Here is a 20,636-nt window from a genome sequence, read left to right as displayed (position 1 = left end):
CAGATAAGAACAGATCTCTTCTGCCTCATATTTTATTGTTTGTAGTGTTGTAGCAGTGTTGGAACCAGGATATGAGAGAGACAAGGTGGGTGAGGAAATATATTTTATTGGATCAGCTTCTGTTGGTGAGAGAGACAAACTTTGGAGCGACACAGAACTCTTCTTCAGGACTGAGGAAGAGCTCCGTGTAAGGTTGACAGTTTCTCTCTCTCGCCAACAGAAGCTGGTCAAATAAAAGATATTACCTCACCCACCTTGTCTCTCTCATCCTTTATTCTCATTTAGAAGGAACTGCAGTTTTAACCACAACCCAAATTAATTCCACTGTTACACTGTAAACTTAGGCTATGTCTACATTAGCCACTGAATGCACCCGATGAAGTGAGCTGTAGCTCACGAAAGCTTATGCTCAAATAAATTTGTTAGTCTCTAAGGTGCCACAGGTACTCCTTTTCTTTTTGCGAATACAGACTAACACGGCTGCTACTCTGAAACCTGTCATTAGCACTTTTGTCAGTCAGGGGTGTGAAAAAACACCACCCTGATTGACATAAGTTACACCAGTGGTTCTCAACCCACGGGCTGCATGTGGCCCAATTAACATACAGCTACGGCCCAGCTGTGTGCTAAAAAATCCAGGTCCCAGCTGCCCAGTCACCCATGGCAGGGTCCAGCCTCCAGCTGCCCAGCCCTCCATGGCAGGGTCCAGGGTCCAGACTGCAGCTACCCAGCCCTGCACAGCAAGGCCTTGGGTCCAGCTGCCTGTCCCTGCACCCAGGGCTCCACTCCCGGCCCCGCTCTGTGGAGGGGTCTCTGGGCGGGGGGCGCTGTGGTTCTCAGCCTGAGGACTACAATGATAAATAGGTTGAGAACCACTGAGTTACACTGACAGAAGCGGAAGTGTGGACAGCACTACGTCATAAGAACATAAGAATGGCCATACTGGGCCAGACCAAAGGTCCATCTAGACCAGTATCCTGTCTTCCAACAGTGGCTAATGCCAGGTGCTTCAGAGGGAATGAACAGAACAGGTAATCAACAAGTGACCCATCCCCTTTCACCCATTCCCAGCTTCTGGCAAAATTCCCAGCCATCATGGCTACCTCCGCTCATTGAGGATGGTTTAACTACGCCGACAGGAGAGCTCTCAGGGTGGCTACAAAGGAGACCTTACAGCAGCACAGCTGCACCGGTACAGCTGTGCCACTGTAAGGTCTCTAGTGAAGACATAACCTTAATTACATTCTATAGACACAGAAGTATAACGATGTCCTTCATCAGACCTGCTGCATTTGTGCCAGCTTTAAACTTTGCACCTCTAAAGACTGTTACAAGGATTAGATAAAGAACTATGTAGTCCTTTTTAGGATCCTCTCTCAGGTGACTCCACGCAGTTTCCACACCAGTACACAAATTTTTACAGTTCTAATACCACAATAGAAACCATGGCCCAACAGTTATTCTTGTACACAATACCAATGGCTTACAGAGCTCAATTTATCGTTACTAGGGCTGTGTTAGCATATGAAGGATCCTTTTCCAGTCAGAGACACCAATGGAACGCTTATTACCTTTGTTGCAGCAGATGATCTAAGTAAGGCCCATATTGCACCATTTCATTAAGGCTGTTTCTGTCCATGTGAGCACAGTGCTACTAAGTGCCCAGGTAAACTTAAAATCAATATCCTGTTAAGAAAGAGACTGTACTCTGGAGGATCTAACACAATAAAAAATTACCAACCTCGGCTTGTTTGCACCACACGCTGATGTTCTTACGCTGAGCTTTCGTGAAATGGTCCCAAGCCTTTTGTTTGGAGGCGGAATGGTACACAGCCACTATCTGCTCAACTGTAGTGTGAAATCAGCAGTCAAATCGGGCCAGAATATCATCCAGAGAATGCAAACGAGAGGAGTAAAGGAGTAAAAGAGCGGAATCAGGCAGGTGGTTTGGCTAATCTTTTGTTATAACACTATACTGTGCTGAGGCCATGCTCAGGAGGGACTCAGTGCCCAGAAAGGAAAGAAGGGACTCCAGAAGGCCAGAGCCAAAGTGTCTCTCAAGTTATTAACAACTGGGGAAGCCAGAGTCATTCTCAACAGAACAAAAGTGAGAAAGGGTTAAATGCACAAAGCATACATTGTATAGGTGGAGCCAACAAGTCAAACAGGGGATTTCCTGGGAATCCAGCAGAACAGGGTCTCGCACTCTTTAGAATGGAAGGATTGTGTAGCTTGCGTTCTTCTGTGCCACTGTTTCAGTCCCAAAGCACAGACGCATAACCTGGACATTATAACACACCATCCAAATAAGCACAGGGAAGGGTCCTCCACCACAGGGCAGCAAAACCAGGAAGCTCTCATTTCCCTGGACACTCACCTGTCAAACCAGGACTCCGGAGTCATTCTCTCAAAATATTTTTCCTGCCAATTTTTGGAGAAGTTTTTAAAGGAAGTATGTGATCTCCCCCTGCAAAGGGGTAGAATTCTCCTCACAACAAGAAGCACAGCTAGAATTGGCTTTGTATATTTGGCCTGCTGTAGTGGGCATGATTCTTATGAAATAAAACTCAGTGTACTCTATGTTTAGACTACCCAGTGCAGCTGTAATAAGAATACTAATGGGTGTGTTATAATGACTAATTACTAAGGCTGTGATTTAGTCACAGAGGTCACGGAACCCATGACTTCCAAAGACATCTGTGACTTCAGCCAGCGCCGGCTGGGAGCTGCAGGGTCCCCTGCCACGTGTGGAGGCACTGAACTGCGAGGTACCCCCACAGCTCCCAGCCACCGCAAGTGGCAGGGGGGAACCCTGCAGCTCCCCACCGCTGCCGGCCACGATAGACAACGGGGGGACCCAGCGGCAGGGGAAATCCCCACTGCTCCTGGCAGCTGAAGGTGGTAAGGTGGACCCCCACCACTCCGTTCCCCCAAGGGCAGCAGGGGGTCCCAGCGGCAGGGGGGAATCCCTGCCGCTTCCCGCCCCTGCTGGTGGCAAAAGGGACCCCCGTCACTCCCCGCTGCCATGGGCGGCAGGGGGGACCCGCAGCAGGGGGAATCCCCGCTGCTCCCGGCTGCAACAAGTGGCAGGGGGGACCCCACGGGCGGCAGGGAGGATCCCCACTGCTCCCCTCAGGGGGATCCATGGAGCTCCAGGCTGCTGCAGGTGGCAGGGGGAACCCCGGCAGCTCCCAGCTGCAGCAGGGGGGACCTTGGAGCTCCCTGCCTCCCTTCCCCCTCCAACCTCCTCAGCTGCCCAGGCTACCCATTTTGTCATGGGTATTTTTAGTAAAAGTCAAGGACAGGTCACGGGTTTCTGTGAATTTTTAATGATTGCCCGTGATCTGTCTGTGACTAATTACACAACACTTCCTGCTCTCTCTATTACTACTTACTCTGCAGAAAACACTGCATTTCCTGGATTCAATGCCCATATTTGTTTATGTTAAGAATAGAAAAAAATCTGAATCAAGATTAAGCATGAAAGGAAAACCAAATGCAAAAGGCACTAGTTTAAAATTTGGTCCTACGTCACCATGAGAAATTGATTTAATCTCCTATTTATGGAGCCTCTTTCTATAAAACAGGACTTTGAAAACAGTATGTTACATCCTACCTTTGGTGAGTCAATCCTGAATGTTGCACCGAGGCACTGGGCTGCTGGGGACTTACCTTGACTGCACACAAAGGTGCAGAATGTTGGGCATTGCTACAGTAGAATAATTAACAGAATATATTTAAGAGAGAACAAATGAGGAGTTCATTCCCCTGTGCGTAAATGCTTCCTCCACGAAACACCAGAATTTTATGGAGATAAATGACATATATCTGTAAATTAACTGTATTTGTCCAGCCATGGTGATTATATTTTCTGGGGTCTTGCTGAATTTGCTGCACCCCCTCAAAATCAAAAAAATCTCCCAGTAATACATGAACTACACTCAGTGCAGAAATACTACTCACACTGAACTAGAATTCCTGAAAGAGCAAGCTTAAATTTCTCCTTAGCTTCCTCCATCTCTTTCTCATGGGCTGCTTTCTCGTTCATCAATCTGCGAATGTGGCTGTTAGCTGACTGGATCATGGAGTAGAAGTTGTTTGCACTCCGCCTGTTCACTTCCCCACGTTCTATCCAGGTCACCAAGGTCTGCACTGCTTCCAAGAACTTGGAATCGTCTGGGTCAAAACAGAAAATCTTTAGAACAGGCAAAATCTGCAGAGTCATTTCCAGTGGCTCAGCTGTTCAGCAGCCACCTTCCCAGCAGTCAGCACTGAACTATTTGCTTAGCCCTGGTCTACACAATGAGTTTAGGTCGAATTTAGCAGCGTTAGATCGATTTAACCCTGCACCCATCCACACAACGAAGCCATTTTTATCAACTTAATGGGCTCTTAAAATCGATTTCTGTACTCCTCCCCAACGAGGGGATTAGCGCTGAAATCGACATCGCCGGGTAAAATCTGGGTTAGTGTGGACACAATTTGACAGTATTGGCCTCCGGGAGCTATCCCACAGTGCTCCATTGTGACCGCTCTGGACAGCTCTCTAACTCAGATGCACTGGCCAGGTAGACAGGAAAAGCCCCGCGAACTTCTGAATTTCATTTCCTGTTTGGCCAGCGTAGCAAGCTGATCAGCAAAGGTGACCATGCAGATCTCATCAGCAGAGGTGACCATGGAGTCCCAGAATCGCAAAAGAGCTCCAGCATGGACTGAACGGGAGGTACTGGATCTGATCGCTGTATGGGGAGAGGAATCCGTGCTATCAGAACTCCATTTGAAAAGACGAAATGCCAAAATATTTGAAAAAATCTCCAACGGCATGAAGGACAGAGGCTATCACATGGACCAGCAGCAGTGCCGCATGCAACTTAAGGAACTCAGGCAAGCCTACCAAAAAACCCAAGAGGCAAACGCCCATTCGGGGTCAGAGCCCCAGACATGCCACTTCTATGATGAGCTGCATGCCATTCTAGGAGGTACCCCTACAATTACCCCACACCTGTATGTGGACTCCTGCAAGGGAGTCTCACACAACAGGGATGAGGATTTTGGGGACAAGGAAGATGATGAGGAGGGGAAGTTGAAGATAGCGCACACCAGGCAAGCAGAGAAACCATTCTCCCCAACAGCCAGGAACTGTTTATCACCCTGGAGATAGTACCCTCCCAACCAGGGCTCCCAGACCTTGAAGGCAGAGAAGGCACCTCTGGTGAGTGTACCTTTGTAAATATAATGCACGGTTTAAAAGCAAGCGTGTTGTAATGATTAATTTGCCCTGAAGACTTGGGATGCATCTGCGGCCAGTACAGCTACTGGAAAAGTCTTTTAACATGTCTGGGGATGGAGCGGAAATCCTCCAGGGACATCACAATGAAGCTCTCCTGGAGGTAGTCCCAACGCCTTTGCAAAAGGTTTCTGGGGAAGGCAGCCTTATTGCGTCCTCCATGGTAGGACACTTTACCACGGCAGGTCAGTAGCACGTACTCTGGAATCATTGCATAAGAAAGCATGGTAGCATGTGGTCCCAGTGTTTGCTGGCATTCAAGCAACATCCATTCTTTATCACTCTGTGTTATCCTCAGAAGAGTGATATCATTCATGGTCACCTGGTTGAAATAGGGGAATTTTATTAAGGGGACATTCAGAGGTTGGCCGTTCCTGCTGGGCTGTTTGACTGTGGCTGAAAAGAAATCATCCCCGCTGTTAGAAACGAGGTGGGGGGAGGAGTGAAGCGATCATCCAAGAGAATTGGGTGTGTGTGTGGTGGGGGGGGTTAGTTGGGTTTGTGCTGCACATTAACCCGAAAACACCAGCCCCTCCTTTTAAATGGCCCATGTGTCTTTTTCAATTTTAATTTCCCTTTTTTTCCTCCCACAGCTGCAAATGTTTCAACGCTGCGACTAGCATTTCCGTCCCAGAGGCTAGCACAGATAAGAAGGCAAAAAAACCGCACTCGCGATGAAATGTCCTCTGAGCTCATGCTGTCCACCCAAACTGAAAGGGCCCAGCAGAATGTGTGGAGGCAGACAATGGCAGAGTCCAGGAAAGCACAAAATGAATGCGAGGACAGGAGGGACACGCAAGAGGACAAGTGGCGGGAGCAACAGGAGAGGTTGCAGGATCAAGAGGAAAGGTGGTGGCAGCATGATGAAAGGAGGCAGGATGCAATGCTGAGGCTACTGGAGGGTCAAACTGATATGCTCCGGCATATGGTTGAGGTGCAGGAAAGGCACAGACCGCCACTGCAGCCCGTGTAACCAACCGCCCTCCTCCCCAAGTTCCAAAGCCTCCTCAGCCAGATGCCCAAGAACACAGGGGAGGGGGCTCCAGGCACCCAAACACTCCACCCCAGAAGACTGCCAAGCAACAGAAGGCTGGCATTCAATAAGTTTTGAAGTGCAGTGTGGCCTTGTCCTTCCCTCCTCCCCTACCCCACCCGGTGCTTTCCTCCTCCCGGGCTACCTTGGCAGTTATCCCCCTATTTGTGTGACAAATTAATAAAGAATACATGAATTTGAAACAACGACTTTATTGCCTCTGCAAGCGGTGATCGAAGGAGGAAGGGGAGAGTACTTAGCTTACAGGAAAGTAGAATGAACCAAGGGGGCGGGTTTTCATCAAAGAGAAACAAACAGAACTGTCACACCGTAGTCTGCTCAGCCATGAAACTGGTTTTCAAAGCTTCTCTGATGCGCAGCGCGCCCTGCTGTGCTCTTGTAACGGCCCTGGTGTCTGGTTGCAGATAATCAGCGGCCAGGTGATTTGCCTCAACCTCCCACCCCGCCATAAACGTCTCCCCCTTACTCTCACAGATATTGTGGAGCGCACAGCAAGCAGTAATAACAATGGGAATATTGGTTTCGCTGAGGTCTAAGCGAGTCAGTAAACTGTGCCTGTGCGCTTTTAAACGTCCAAATGCACATTTTACCACCATTCTGCGCTTGCTCAGCCTATAGTTGAACAGCTCCTGACTAGTGTCCAGGGTGCCTGTGTACGGCTTCATGAGCCATGGCATTCAGGGGTAGGCTGGGTACCCAAGGATAACTATAGACATTTCAACATCCCCAACGGTCATTTTCTGGTCTGGAAAGTAAGTCCCTTGCTGCAGCTGTTCATACAAACCAGAGTTCCTGAAGATGCGAGCGTCATGTACCTTTCCCAGCCACCCTATGTTGATTTTGGTGAAATGTCCCTTGTGATCCACCAGTGCTTGCAGCACCATTGAAAAGTACTCCTTTCAGTTTATGTACTGGCTGCCTTGGTGCTCTGGTCCCAAGATGGGGATATGCGTTCCGTCTGTCACCCCACCACAGTTAGGGAATCCCATTGCAGCAAAGCCATCCACTATGACCTGCACATTTCCCAGAGTCACTACCCTTGATAGCAACAGCTCAGTAATTCCATTGGCTACTTGGATCACAGCAGCCCCCACAGTAGATTTGCCCACTCCAAATTGATTCCCGACTGACCGGTAGCTGTCTGGCGTTGCAAGCTTCCACAGGGCTATCACCACTTGCTTGTGAACTGTGAGGGCTGCTCTCATCTTGGTATTCTTGCGCTTCAGGGCAGGGGAAAGCAAGTCACAAAGTTCCATGAAAGTGTCCTTATGCATGCGAAAGTTTCGCAGCCACTGGGAATCATCCCAGACCTGCAACACTATGGGGTCCCAGCAGTTTGTGCTTGTTTCCCGGGCCCAGAATCAGCGTTCCATGGCATGAGCCTGCCCCATTGCCACCAGGATGGCCAAACTGCCGGGGCCCGTGCTTTGAGAGAAGTCTGTGTCCATGTCCTCATCACTCTCATCACCGTGCTGCCATTGCCTCCTCGCCTGTTTTTGCAGGTTCTGGTTGTGCATATACTGCATGATAATGTGCGAAGTGTTTACAATGCTCATAATTGCCGCGGTGATCTGAGCGGGCTCCATGCTTGCAGTGGTATGGTGTCTGCAGGAGAGCAGAGTTGCAGGGGAAGTGGTGGTTGGGTGACCAGTTTTGCAGACCTACTGCACCATCTGCTGCCAGGACACAACAGCTGAGTGGGCTGCAAGCTTGCCGTTTTATGGCGAGACAAGAGCAGCCGAGCAGAGTTGCAGCGGAAGCGGCCCTGCGAGACCACCAGGAGAGCAGAGTGGCAGCAGAAGCGGTGGATGATGACGGTCATATAGAGGACCTGCGAGGTGGATTCATAGCATCAGGAGAGCAGGAGAGCAGAGTGGCAGTGGAAGCGCTGGTTCGATGACGACAGTTAGCAGTCCTACTGCACCATCTGCTGAAAGCAGTGTGGCGCCTGCACGGAAAAAAGGCACGAAACAATTGTCTGCCATTGCTTTCACAGAGGGAGGGGCGACTGACGACATACCCAAAACCACCTGCGACAATGTTTTTGCCTCATCAGGCATTGGGAGCTTAACCCAGAATTCCAATGGGCAGTGGAGACTGCGGGAACTGTGGGATAGTTATCCACAGTGCAACGCTCCGAAAGTCGACACTAGCCTCAGTACTGTGGACGCACTCCGCCGACTTAATGCGCTTCGTGGGGACACACACAATCCACTGTATAATATCGCTTTCTAAAAAATCAAATTCTATAAATTCGACCTAATTTCGTAGTGTAGACATACCCTTAGTCTAGCCGGATTAGATTCCTCAAAACACAACATGGCCAGCTTTCAGTCAAGTACCAAATACACAGGGGCTGCCAGAACAGCAATTTATGGAAAGCATGCTTTGCAAAGATTATCTTAGAGGTTTTGTGGTTTCGCTGTATTTGATGATAATTTATGAATCTGGCTAGCTACTAGGATTTTTGTAAATATTCTCCAATCATGACCATATTTTAGAGGGCAACTGCATTACATTAGGCCTCAGGCCTAACCTGTCTTAAGATTGTTATCTGAATTGTCCTCAGAATCATACATCGTTTTGCAGCCAAGAAACCCAGAAGAAAAAGCAGCTGCTGCAATACAATGCAGAGGAAGGCAAGGCCCCCAGCTAGCTCACACCCACTGCGCTGGAGCAGAGCTGGGTTAAGTGCAGCTCTACTGAAGAGACAATACAAAGGCATGGATCAAACCCTGAAATACCTATCCAGTTTTAGTCACCCTTTGCCCTGGCAAAATGCCCATTGACTCAAAGACAGCTTGCCTGAGTAAAGGCATGAAGATTTAGCTTAATGTTTACTTCATGGAAAATTAGTTTAGCAAGGAATGTCACTTTCAGGCTATTATAAAACAACAACAAATGTTACAATCAACCAACTCTGGTGAGTGGTTGACTCGGGGGACTGGCAAAAGGCTGGCTGAGGAGCAGGTGAGTGGCTGGCTCAGGGATGGGCAGCAGGGTGTCCCTGGCTCAGGGGACTAGTGAACGGCGGGGAGTGCCTGGCTCAGGAGACCGGTGAATGGTTAGTTCAGGGGGACGCTTGGCCACAAAAGCTGTTTACCCCTAGGTCACTGGGTCATATCCGCCTCAAGTAACAGTAACTGAGAGGACTTGCCAGATGAAGGCTATTGTCTAGCCTTTGTGAAAGGGGTTGCTGTTCTCAGCCTGTGTCACACCTCTAGCTGTTGGGTGGAGGAACTGGCTCTCGCTAGGCAGCAGGGGTTCCATGCTGACCAGCTGGGAAACTGCAGCCCAAATTTTCAAAAGTCTCTAGTGATGTTAGGTGCCCAACATGAGACACCTGAAAGCAGCTGATTTTCAGGAAGTGCTGAGCACACTCACCCCCTCAGATTCAGACCCGTTTAAGGAGTCACAAGTTGGGCACACAATACCACTAGATTTTGAAAATCTGGGCCTGTGTAATATATATGCCCTATGTAGATTTATGCCACACAAAATCAGATCACTTAACTTTGTTGTAAATGTGTCTTTTCATAGCAGAGAGTTTACTACTCTAAGTCAGTTAGCCTACCCTCAAGACCACAAACGTAGCTGTTAATGTCTTGATGCCTTTGCTGCTCCTCCCACATTAGCCTGGAAAGTGTCACCACCTCAGCTGAAAAATGTCCTGGCTTTAACCCCTAAATAACCACAAACATGTTCAATTCTACCTAGAGAAGGGTGTCTCAGAAACTTCTAGTCCCTTGTTCTTGGTGACATAAGTGATGGACCAAATATCCAATTTCCTGAATGACTTTGTCCACCCAAGATAAACTTGATGGCCCTGCTAACATCCAAATGGTGCCATCTCTATCTCCTGAGGATGAGAGGGCTCAGGACAGAATGAAGTCCTGATTGAGCTGATGAGGAGAATGGATGTTAGGTAGGAAATCTGAGTATTACTTTTGAGGGAAAGCTGCAGAAAAGCCTCTTGACAGACAGTGCATTTAACTTGCTAATCCTTCAAGCAGATGTGATTGGCAGTAAGCAGGCAACTTTGATAGAGATGAAATATCATGAGTTAACCATCAGCTGAAAGGGCTGCTCTGTGAAGTGTTCCATAACAAGGTTCAGCTTCCAGCTAGTACAGGAGCTTTAACAGAAAGCAAAGTTTTGCCACTGCTTTAAGAAACCTGCAGATGTGTAGGAGAGAAGCCAGACTGCCTTTGTCAGATGACATTGTGAGAGAACCCAAAGCCATTGCCAAGGCTCAGCTTTTTAATGGAGTCACCACACAACACTCAGAGCTCCGTGTTGTGCACTCCAGAATCTGCAGATCTTCCAGAGATCTGAGTATTTATGCTCTGCATATGGAATCCTTTCAGGAGTTGGAGAGTCATCCTGGCCAGAGAGCATCCTGGCAGAGGCCAGCCGCTGATCAGAGTATCTGAGCTTCCAGGGGTTCAGCCCCTCATGTTCAACGCCATCAGCGGGAATTTTTCTGGATCTTGGCACCTTATAGGAATCTGCATCAGCAGATCTTGGTGACAGATAACTGCTAGGAAGGGCACCAGGCCATCTCTTCGAGGCAGGATAAACAACGCCTGTGCGATGTAATGGGCTGGAACTAGATCCACAGATTCATCTCATGTACAGGCCACCAAACAGCCATTAGATGAGAAGAGGAGGTTACTTATCTGTAAGTGGAGGTTCTTCGAGATGCATGGTCCCAATCTGTATTCCACTGCACTATGCATCCAGAGCTGTAGATTTTGGAAGTAGTAGTGTCTGTTGATCTGCCCTTGATTCACCTCATGGTTTAATCTGAGGTGATAACAGACACGTCAGATGGACAGTCTCCAGTTCCTTCACCGCCGCAAATCCAACAGATCCGCAGCAGAGGGGAAGGAGGGCAGCAAGTGGAATACAGATAGGGCCACACATCTCGAAGAACCTCCACTTACAGGTAAGTAACCGCCTCTTCTTCTTTGAGTAATGGTCCCTATTGTATTCCACTGAGGGTGATTAACAAGCAGTACATAATTCGGAAGAGTGGAGTGGAGGGCAGCTGTGCTGAATGAGGCACCTGTTGCAAAGTTCTGAACCAAGCCGTAATGTGTAGCAAAGGTATGTACCAAACTCCATGTGGCCACCATACATATGTCTCTAAGCAGCACATTGTGGAGGGTGCCCCTGGTGGATGCCTGGGCTCTCGTGGAATGGGCCCTCACGCCGAGGGTTGGAGATGGTCCTGACAACTGATAGTTTAGCATAATGCAGTGGTTCTCAACCATGGGTACCCCTGGGGGTACGCAGAGATCTTCCAGGGGGTACATCAACTCATGTTGATATTTGCCTAGTTTTAGAACAGATGTGACGGGGCAAGGCCAGATGGCTATAGAAAAGTAGTGGGAGATAGATATATTAGCTCCAGGCTAAACAAAGCCCTGGTACCAGGTTAAGTGAAATGGAAGCTGCTCCAGGTCAATTAAGATACCTGGGGCCAATTAAGAACTTTCCAGAAGGCAGGGAGAATGCTATGTAGATTGCGACACCTGAAGCCAATCAGGGGCTGGCTGAAACTAGTTAAAAGCCTCCCAGTTAGTCAGGTGGGTGTGCATGTCAGGAACTGTGGGAGGAAGTTGTGCTGTTGGAGAGGCTGAGTAGTACACACCATATCAGGCACAAGGAAGGAGGCCCTGAGGTAAGGGTGAAGTGGAGCTTGAGGAAGTGAGGGCTGCTGTGGGGGAAGTAGCCCAGGGAATTGTACATGTCATGTTTCTAAAAGGTCAGCTACCATAGCTGATACTATTAGGGTCCCTGGGCTGGAGCCCGGAGTAGAGGGTGGGCCCGGGCTCCCACCCACCACCTTTGCCCCCAATTAATCACTGAGACTGGGAGACAACAGAGACTGTGCAAGGAAGGATAACTTCTCCTCACCTCCCTCGCTGGTTTATGATGAAAATGCCTCAGTAGACTGTGACCCTTGTCTCTAGAGAAAGAAGGGTTACGTGGAGGGTCACAGCGAGCCTCTGAGGCTAGCGAAATCCGCCAGGAAACGCGGGACCCATGGAGGCAAGGTCAGAGCTTTGTCACACAGACTACAAAAAAAGCACTAGCGAAGTCAGTACAAACTAAAATTTCATACAGACGACTTGTTTATACTGCTCTATATACTATACACTGAAAAGGAAATACAATATTTATATTCCAATTGATTTATTTTATAATTATATGGTAAAAATGAAAAAGTTCTTATTACAAAATCAGAAATAAAAATGCAAAGGTGTCACAGCACATTATTGATTTTTGTGTCCCCTTGTTTGTTGATGTAATAAACGGTGGTAGTGTTGTCTGACATGATGAGAACGCGATGGGAGTGGGTGAATGGGAGAAAAGCTTGACATGCTCTCTATACTGCCCAGAGTTCCAGGATGTTGATATACATCCAGGATTCCTCAGGGGCCCATGTGCCTTGCATCATGTGGTCTCCCATATGTGTTCCCCTTACTATGAGGGATGTGTGTGTGATGATTGTCCTGTCCTGGGAGGAAGGGAATCCTCACACAGGTATGTCACGGGTCCGTCCAGCACAAGAGGGAAGAGAGCACCTCAAGTGGGGACTGTCATCAGAAGGTCCCTAGTGCTGCATGGGCGAGTAAACTCCCTGGAGACAAATCTGGAGGCAACAAAGGTGGAGGCAAGCGAAGGCAGTGACATACATGCGGGCTGCCAGTTGGCCAAGGAGGGATAGGCAAGTTCTGACCAGGACAGATGGACTGCTGACTACTGGGGTCATGAGTTCTTGCAGAGTCTGGAATCTGTCCTTTTGTAGGTAAGCTCGTGCTGAAACTGAATTGATGGAGGCCTCTCTGAAAACTCGGGACTGTGCGGGAACCAAAGTTGATTTTTCGACACTGACTCTGACTTCTAGGGAGGAAAGACGTCTGAGCAACATGGAGGTCGAGATCCAAACTTCATCTCTGGATTGCACTGCTAGGAACCAGTCATCAAGACAGGGGAATACAAGGACCCCATAACGCAAAAATCCCTCTATACAAAACGGCAGGCTCCCCTTCACTGCCCTGACTGTGCCACTCCCCCAGTGGCTAGTAGCGGACCTATTTATCACTAGCAATGGTGGCCTGCTCACTCCCTCACCATATTGCTCTTCCCCTGAACTGCTTCCTACATCTTCCTACTTCTCAGTTCTGCTTCTTGCTCGTCCCTCCTCCCCCTCATGTTTACCAGCCCAACCTCCCTCCTCCCAGACAGTAACTTCAGGCTGTCTGGCACTGTAGACCCAAACACAGCTCCCTTCTCTCAGGGAGTGACTGCAGACTATTTTCCCTGCAGCCCTTTTCTGCTGCCAACTTCCTGGTTTTATACCAGCCCCTCCTGTTCCCCCAGCTGGAGTCCATCCTCTCTCAGTTCTTCCAGGCCTTGGCTCTTCCCCAGATGCAGCCTATCAGGCTAATTATTCTACTTTATCAGTCCTGCCTTGTGAAGGGTAAACACCCCATTACAGGGTACCAGGTGGTGGTATTAGTCAGTCTAGTAAAGGAAGCCACTGAAATCTGGGTGTGTTTCATTTCTTCTTATTTGCTATGAAAAACAATCAGTCTGCAGAAATACATACCTTTCAGCTTTTCAGCGACAATGCTGCACTCGTGGTCAGAGTAGTGGACAACAGGGGGTGGAGAAGGAGGACAGAATCTCTCCTCCTCCATTCTTCTGCGATGGCGCTCCTCTCGTGCCAGCATCCGCTGTTTACACTCCCACTCATACAGATCATCCCGAGCCTGAGCAAAGTCCACATGGAGGCGTCCGGTATCCTTTTTGTCGGTGCTGGAGCCTAGCCTGATACGATAACCTAATCGTCACAACAAAAAATTCAAAGACAGCTTGTACAATAACTAACCCATATGGTGATAGTGCCTCTAGCTCAGAGGTGGGTAAACGATGGCCTGCGGGCCATATCCAGGGCTGCGAGCTCCTGCCACTCTGAGTGACATGGTAAGGGGGTGGCGGCGATGCGCATGCACAGCAGTGTGGGGGTTGGGTTGGGGGTCCTGGGGGGCAGTCAGGGGACAGGGAGCGGTTAGGGGCGGGGGGTCCTGGGGCCCAGTTAGGGGACAGGGGGGTTGGATGGGGAGCAGGTTCTGGGGCGGTCAGGGGTCAGGGAACAGGGAGGGTTGGATAGGGCATGGGAGTCCCGGGGGGCGTGTCAGGGGGCGGGGGTGTGCATAGGTCGGGGAAGTCAGGGGACAGCGGGGGTTTGGATAGGGGGTGGGATCCCGGGGGGCGGTTTGGGGCAGGGGACAAGGAGCAGGGGTGGTTGGAGGGGTTGGGGGTTCTGAGGGGGACAGTCGGGGGCGGGAAGTGGGAGGGGGCAAATAGGGGGCAGGGGCCAGGCTGTTTGGGGGGCACAGCCTTCCCTACCCAGCCCCTCATACAGTTTCACACCCCGATGTGGCCCTCAGGCCAAAAAGTTTGCCCACCCCACTCTAGCTCATACAGCACAACAGAGACTGCCTATTGGTTCCACATAGCTACCCAATCAACCAATAACAGTGATTACAGTGTAGGGCACACAAGTGTAGAGTGTCTCCTGCCAGAAAGAAACAGAGACAGCAGCTAGGGAGTTAAGAGCAATCGTCACATGTTTGATGCTGTCAACTTCACATCAACTGGCTCCATCTGCTAGGCAGAATTCAACATCCACCTTTCCCTGTCTGGGCTCGTGTACATGCCATATCCAAAGCAATGAGCATTAGACCAGAAACACACCCATTTGTGCATGGGACTCAGCTTGCATGGAGGAGCATTCAGAAACCACCTTGGGTCCTTCACACATCCTTCTAATATTCTGCACAAATAACTAGAGCCTCGCAACCTGACAGGACCTAACAACAAGTGCTGGGTTTGAGTCAGGTGTGAAAACAGCCTGACACAGTCAGCATTGGGGCTGGTTGAGTGGTCTCTGATCACCTCCTCCTGCCCGTGGGATCTGCGCAGCTGCCACTGCTAACTCATTCAGCTGCGTATGCTGCAGAGGAAGCATGCCAACGAGTTGCAGAGCCTCTCACTCCACAGCACACAGACCGCGGTGAGGTAGCAGCAGCCGGAAGGACTATGGCATGCAATCCCAGCCACCATGCTGGCGCCATAGGAAGGAGGCAGCTGGAGATGGATCGTAGGCATGAAGTGTGCGGAGCAGGACGCCCCACCAGGCTGAGCCCCTAGGACAAGGCAATGGTGGCAGCGCTGACACAAGTTTGGGTGGAAGTATCGGGGTTGGGTCAGATCTGAAAATGACTCAGCACTCTCGGGTCAGGTTTGGATTAGCTGTGCTCATACCTCTCATGTGTCCTGCACTGTGTGGGAAATCCTGCATCAGGCGCTTATTTTTAAGGTTGCCCTGAACTGTCATTGCAAAGTCCCAGCAATAAAAAAAGGTTACCTATCTTTCGTAACTGTTGTTCTTCGAAATGCGTTGCTCGTGTCCATTCCAATAGGTGTGTGCATGCACTGCATGCACGATCATCGGAAGGTTTTTCCCCTAGCAGTACCCATCGGGTCGGCTGTGGAGACCTCTGGAGTGGCGCCTTCACGGCAGTGTATATAGGTCCCTGCCGACCCACCTCCTGCTCAGTTCCTTCTTGCCGGAATTCTCCGACAGAGGGGAGGCAGGCGGGATTTGGAATGGACATGAGCAACACATCTCAAAGAACAACAGTTACAAAAGGTAGGTAACCATTTTTTCTTCCTTGAGTGATTGCTTGTGTGCATTCCAATAGGTGACTTCCAAGCAGTTTCCCTGGGGGAGGGATCGGAGTTTACCTGGTTGCTGAGTGCAGGACTGCCCTGCCAAAGGCTGCAACATCCCTCGCCTGCTGGGTAATGGCGTAGTGTGACGTGAAGGTGTGGATGGAAGACCACATTGCTGCCATTCATATGTCCTGGATGGGGACCTGCGCCAGGAATGCTGTGGACAACACTTGCGCTCCCATGGAGTGCACCGTAGGCTAAGGGGCTGGAATTTTTGCCAGGTCATAGCAAGTCCTGATACAGGACGTGATCCATGATGAAATACGCTGGACAAGATCGGAAGCCCCCTCATCCTTTCTGCGATTGCAGTAAAGAGCTGTGGTGACTTACAAAATGGCTTTGTGTGCTCAGTGTAGAATGCTAGGGCAAGCCTAACATCCAGGGAATGGAACATGTGCTCCCTACCACTGGCATGCGATTTAGGGAAGAACATAGGTAAAAATATGTCTTGGTTCACATACACAGAAATGCAGGGTGAGGGCGTAGCTGCACCTTGTCTTTATAAAAGACCATATAGGGTGGTTTGGAAGTCAGCGCTCTGAGCTTGGATATCCTTCTGGCCGAGGTTATGGCCACCAGAAAGGCCACCTTCCAGGAGAGGTAGGACAGAGGGCAGGTTGCCACAGGTTTGAACGGGGGCCCCATGAGTGCGGACAGGACCAGGTTGAGGTCCCAGTGGGGAACGGGCCATTGTACCTGTACCTGGGGGATAAAGTCTGTCTAAGCCCCTGAGAAACCTGCCCACCATGAGATTACCGAACACTGACCCACCCGCTGCCCCTGGGTGAAAGGCCGAAATAGCAGCAAGGTGTACCCTTAGAGATGATATTGCTAACACCCTACTGCTTAAGGTATAACAGGTAGTCCAAAATAAGGGGAATTGGAGGTAGTTGCAGTTCGGTTCCTTTTTGCAGAGACCAAATGGAAAAAGGCTTCCAATTTGCCAGGTACGTGGCACAAGTGGAGGGTTTCCTCCTTCCCAGCAGGACTCCCGCACTGGGTCCGAACACTGAAGCTCAAGAGGGTTCAGCCATGGAGTTTCCAAGCCATGAGGTGGAGGGACTCCAGATTGGGGTGTTGCAGACAGCCATGGTCTTGTGTGATTAGGGTCAGGGGCACAGGAAGCGTCACTGGTCTGTCCACTGAGAGGTTCAACAGCATGGTGAACCAGTGCTGGCGGGGCCACGCTGGTGCTATGAGGATCAAGGAAGCACCGTCCCGGTGAGTCTTGAGGAGGACTTTGTGTATGAGAGGGAAGGGTGGGAAAGCATACAGCACGTGACTCACCCATGAAAGGTGAAAGGCGTCCGCGATGGAGCCTGGGCTGTGCTTCAGAAATGAGCAGAATCGCTGGCACTTCCTGTTGTTCTGTGTCGCAAACTGATCTACGTGGGGAAAAGGCCCATCTCTGGAAAATTGAGTGTGCGATGTCTGACCTGAGGGACCATTCATGACCGTGAAACGAGCAGCTGAGGCGGTCAGCTAGCTCGTTTTGCACTCCTGGAAAGCGCGACACCTCTAGGTGCATCGAGTGGGCGATGCAAAAATCCCACAGCTTGAGGGCTTCCTGGCACAGAGGAGAGGAGCGAGCACCACCCTGCTTGTTTGTCAGCACTGACACACATGTGCCCTGCAGGCAGGCCTCGAACGGTTGGCATGCCAGACGAACTGTCCTCAGCTCCCTTACATTAATATGCAGCGATAGTTCTGTGTGGGACCATAGGCCTTGGGTTCTGATATTGCCCAGGTACGCTCCCCATTCGAGCGCTGAGGCGTCCGTGTCTAGGGATAGTGTAGGATGGGGTTTAGCAGAGGGTACTCCCGCACAAACTTGTGGTTGCGGCCACTAGTGGAGGGACTCGAGGATGCAAGGGGGGAGGGTAACTATCACTTCCAGCCGGTCCCTGCCCGGCCTGTCCACCCATGCCAGCCACACTTGGAGGGGCCGAAGGTGTAACCTGGCGCGCTGGACCACATATGTGCAGGCTGCCAAATGCCCCAACAGTTTCATGCCATTTCTGGCCGTGGTTGTGGGAAATCGGCGAAGGTTTTCAATAATGTCCATGAGTGCTTGGAAGTATAACTCCGGCAGGAACGCCCTTGCCTGTGTGGACTCCAAGAGAGCCCCTATGAATTCTATTCTCTGCGTTGGGGCCAGTGTGGATTTGGAAACGTTCAGTATGAGGCCCAGCCTGTGGAATGTGGCCCGGGCCAGGGACACATGCTGTGCGGCCCATGCTTGGGACTCGACCTTGATGAGCCAGGCGTCTAGGTACGGGAATACTTGCTCCTGAAGTCTGCGAAGGAAGGCTGCCACGACTGCCATACACTTGGTGAATACCCGGGGGGCCGCCGAGAGCCCGAACAGGAGCACCCTGAACCGATAGTGCTGGCCACTGACCACGAATCTCAGGAATCGTCTGTGGGATGGGATAATGGATATATGGAAGTATGCATCTTTCAAATTGAGGGCAGTGTACCAGTCCCACGGATCCAGGGAAGAAATGATGGTGGCCAGAGAGATCAAGCGAAACTCTCAGGGAGTCCACCAGCACCGGACTCGACGGGCCTCCCGTTGAGGCCGGAGTCAACAGTGCCGGGGTCTTGAGGCCCAGACCGTGCGTGTCAGGCGGGGGATGGTCCCTGCTGGAGTCCCCTCATGGCTTCTTGACGGGGAAACAATCCCTGTCCGCCTTCTTTTTCTTATGCGGCACCAGGGACTGCAAACGGTGCCACCTGGTGGCACTGGCCTTACGGGTTGGGGAGCGGCGCCGGTGCTCCTTGGAGGAGTCCTTCTTCAGTGCTGGGACATCCTACACCGAGGCCGGGGTGCTGCGCACCAATGATGCCGATGACACTTCCGGTGCCAGCTGCGGGCGGAGGGCCAACTCCATCAGGTGGAGCTTCAAATGATAGTCCCGCTCTCTCTTAGTCCTGGGTCTGAAGTTCCTGCAACTTAGGCACTTATCTGTCTGATGGCCCTCTCTTCTAAACACTTCAGAAAGGCAGCGTGCGGATCACCTGTGGGCATAGGTTTCACACACCTCTCGCACGCCTTAAACCCCTGCAACCGAGGCATGGCCCGGTGCCTGGGGAAATTAGAACGGAGGGGGAAGCCCCCCGAAGTAAGTCCAACTAATCTACAAACTAATATATCACAAACTAACAACTATATACAACTAAGAAAAGGGAACCACTAGATAGGCACTTGCGAATGCAAGAGACTGAGCTGCTCCAATGACCATCACGGGCAGTAAGAAGGAACTGAGCAGGCGGCGGGTCGGCAGGGACCTATATATAATACCATAAAGGCACCACTCCAGGGGTCTCCACAGCCGACCCGACGAGTACCGCTAGGGGAAAAACCTTCCGACGATCATGCACACGGCGCACACACACCTATTGGAATGCACATGAGCAATCACTTGAAGAACACTACCTTGCCTACTCGCTGTCCATACAGGATGCCGCAGTGAGCAATCTACTGTACAGAGGCCGGGAGGTGGCCTAACTCACGAATCTCCCCGCATACTCCTCGCAGGGATACGGGATAATACATCTCAAGCTTATGGCAGCCCAGCTGGATCATTTGGGTAAGGTTGGTGTTTCACGTGTGCTGATCTGAGCAGCAGCTGGCACGCTCCATGCACAGAGTGCTCAGCAGCAGCAGTACCTCTGTATTCACCCTTAATGATTCCCACGCACTCTCTGCAGACTCTTGTTGCTTGGGCTTTAGTCAAGGGATTCAAAAGGAAAAAAGATTTCTGCCCACCCCGTTCTTTGCCCCAGCTAGTGCATCCATTTCTGCTTGAGTGGAAAGTGTTACTGGTGGCTGCAGCTCAGCCCCAACAAGTTGAGCCTGATGCAAGGAGCATCCTGGGCTCAGGTCAAATTCAGGTCCGGGCTGGGCTTTAGAAGTAGGCCCGAGCAGACCTGTACATCAAGACCCTGCTACAGCTGCTGCGTGGAGCTCTATTCATACACATCCTTAGCACCATTCTCTCCGACTGGGAGATGTTACAAACACCACCAATGAACTGTGGAGAAGACAGAGAAGATTGGAAAAGGTGGAGCACAACCCCTGACACCGGTATGGAACCTTTCTGTCTCCTACAAGGATCACCTCCATCCATCTCCACCGGTGGGAAAACAGTGAGGAGGAAAAGGGCTGAGGAGCAAATCTCGATGAAACAGAGACAAACACGGCTCTCCTAGGACAAGGCTTACAGTCAGTGCCAAGTCTGAGAAAATGAATAGAGCTCCAAGCAGCAGCTGTAGCAGGAGCTTGAAGTGAGCTGTTTCTTAAGTTACCAGAGTTGCTTTGGCTTTTGTGGAATGGCAAGAAGCCTGCCAGACACAGCACCCTGACCAATGGCATCACAAGTCTAATCCATTTAGACAATTAATCAACTGATTCAAAGGAAAATCCAAAACTATTTTAGGAAGGAATTTTGACTGGGGACAAGGAGCCACCTTATTTTT

The 20,636-nt window shown here is 50.5% G+C and overlaps 1 protein-coding gene across 4 annotated transcripts in view; it reads right to left on the bottom strand.

Moving 5' to 3' along the window:
• Positions 1-20,636, bottom strand: part of ENOX2 (ecto-NOX disulfide-thiol exchanger 2) — a 136,667-nt gene that overhangs the window by 38,472 nt on the left and 77,559 nt on the right. For all 4 annotated transcript variants that reach the window (XM_074964353.1, XM_074964355.1, XM_074964351.1 and 1 more), the window contains exons 6-8: positions 13,963-14,196; positions 3,964-4,176; positions 1,742-1,848 (exon numbers count right to left, since the gene is read on the bottom strand). In XM_074964353.1, the coding sequence (XP_074820454.1) occupies positions 1,742-1,848; positions 3,964-4,176; positions 13,963-14,196 (554 nt within the window). The remainder of the gene's footprint in view (positions 1-1,741; positions 1,849-3,963; positions 4,177-13,962; positions 14,197-20,636) is intronic.

Source organism: Natator depressus, chromosome 9 (assembly GCF_965152275.1).
Source record: "Natator depressus isolate rNatDep1 chromosome 9, rNatDep2.hap1, whole genome shotgun sequence".
Taxonomy (NCBI): Eukaryota; Metazoa; Chordata; order Testudines; family Cheloniidae; genus Natator; species Natator depressus.
Note: the sequence above shows the minus strand (reverse complement) of the source record. Positions and strands in the feature narration are given on the sequence as shown.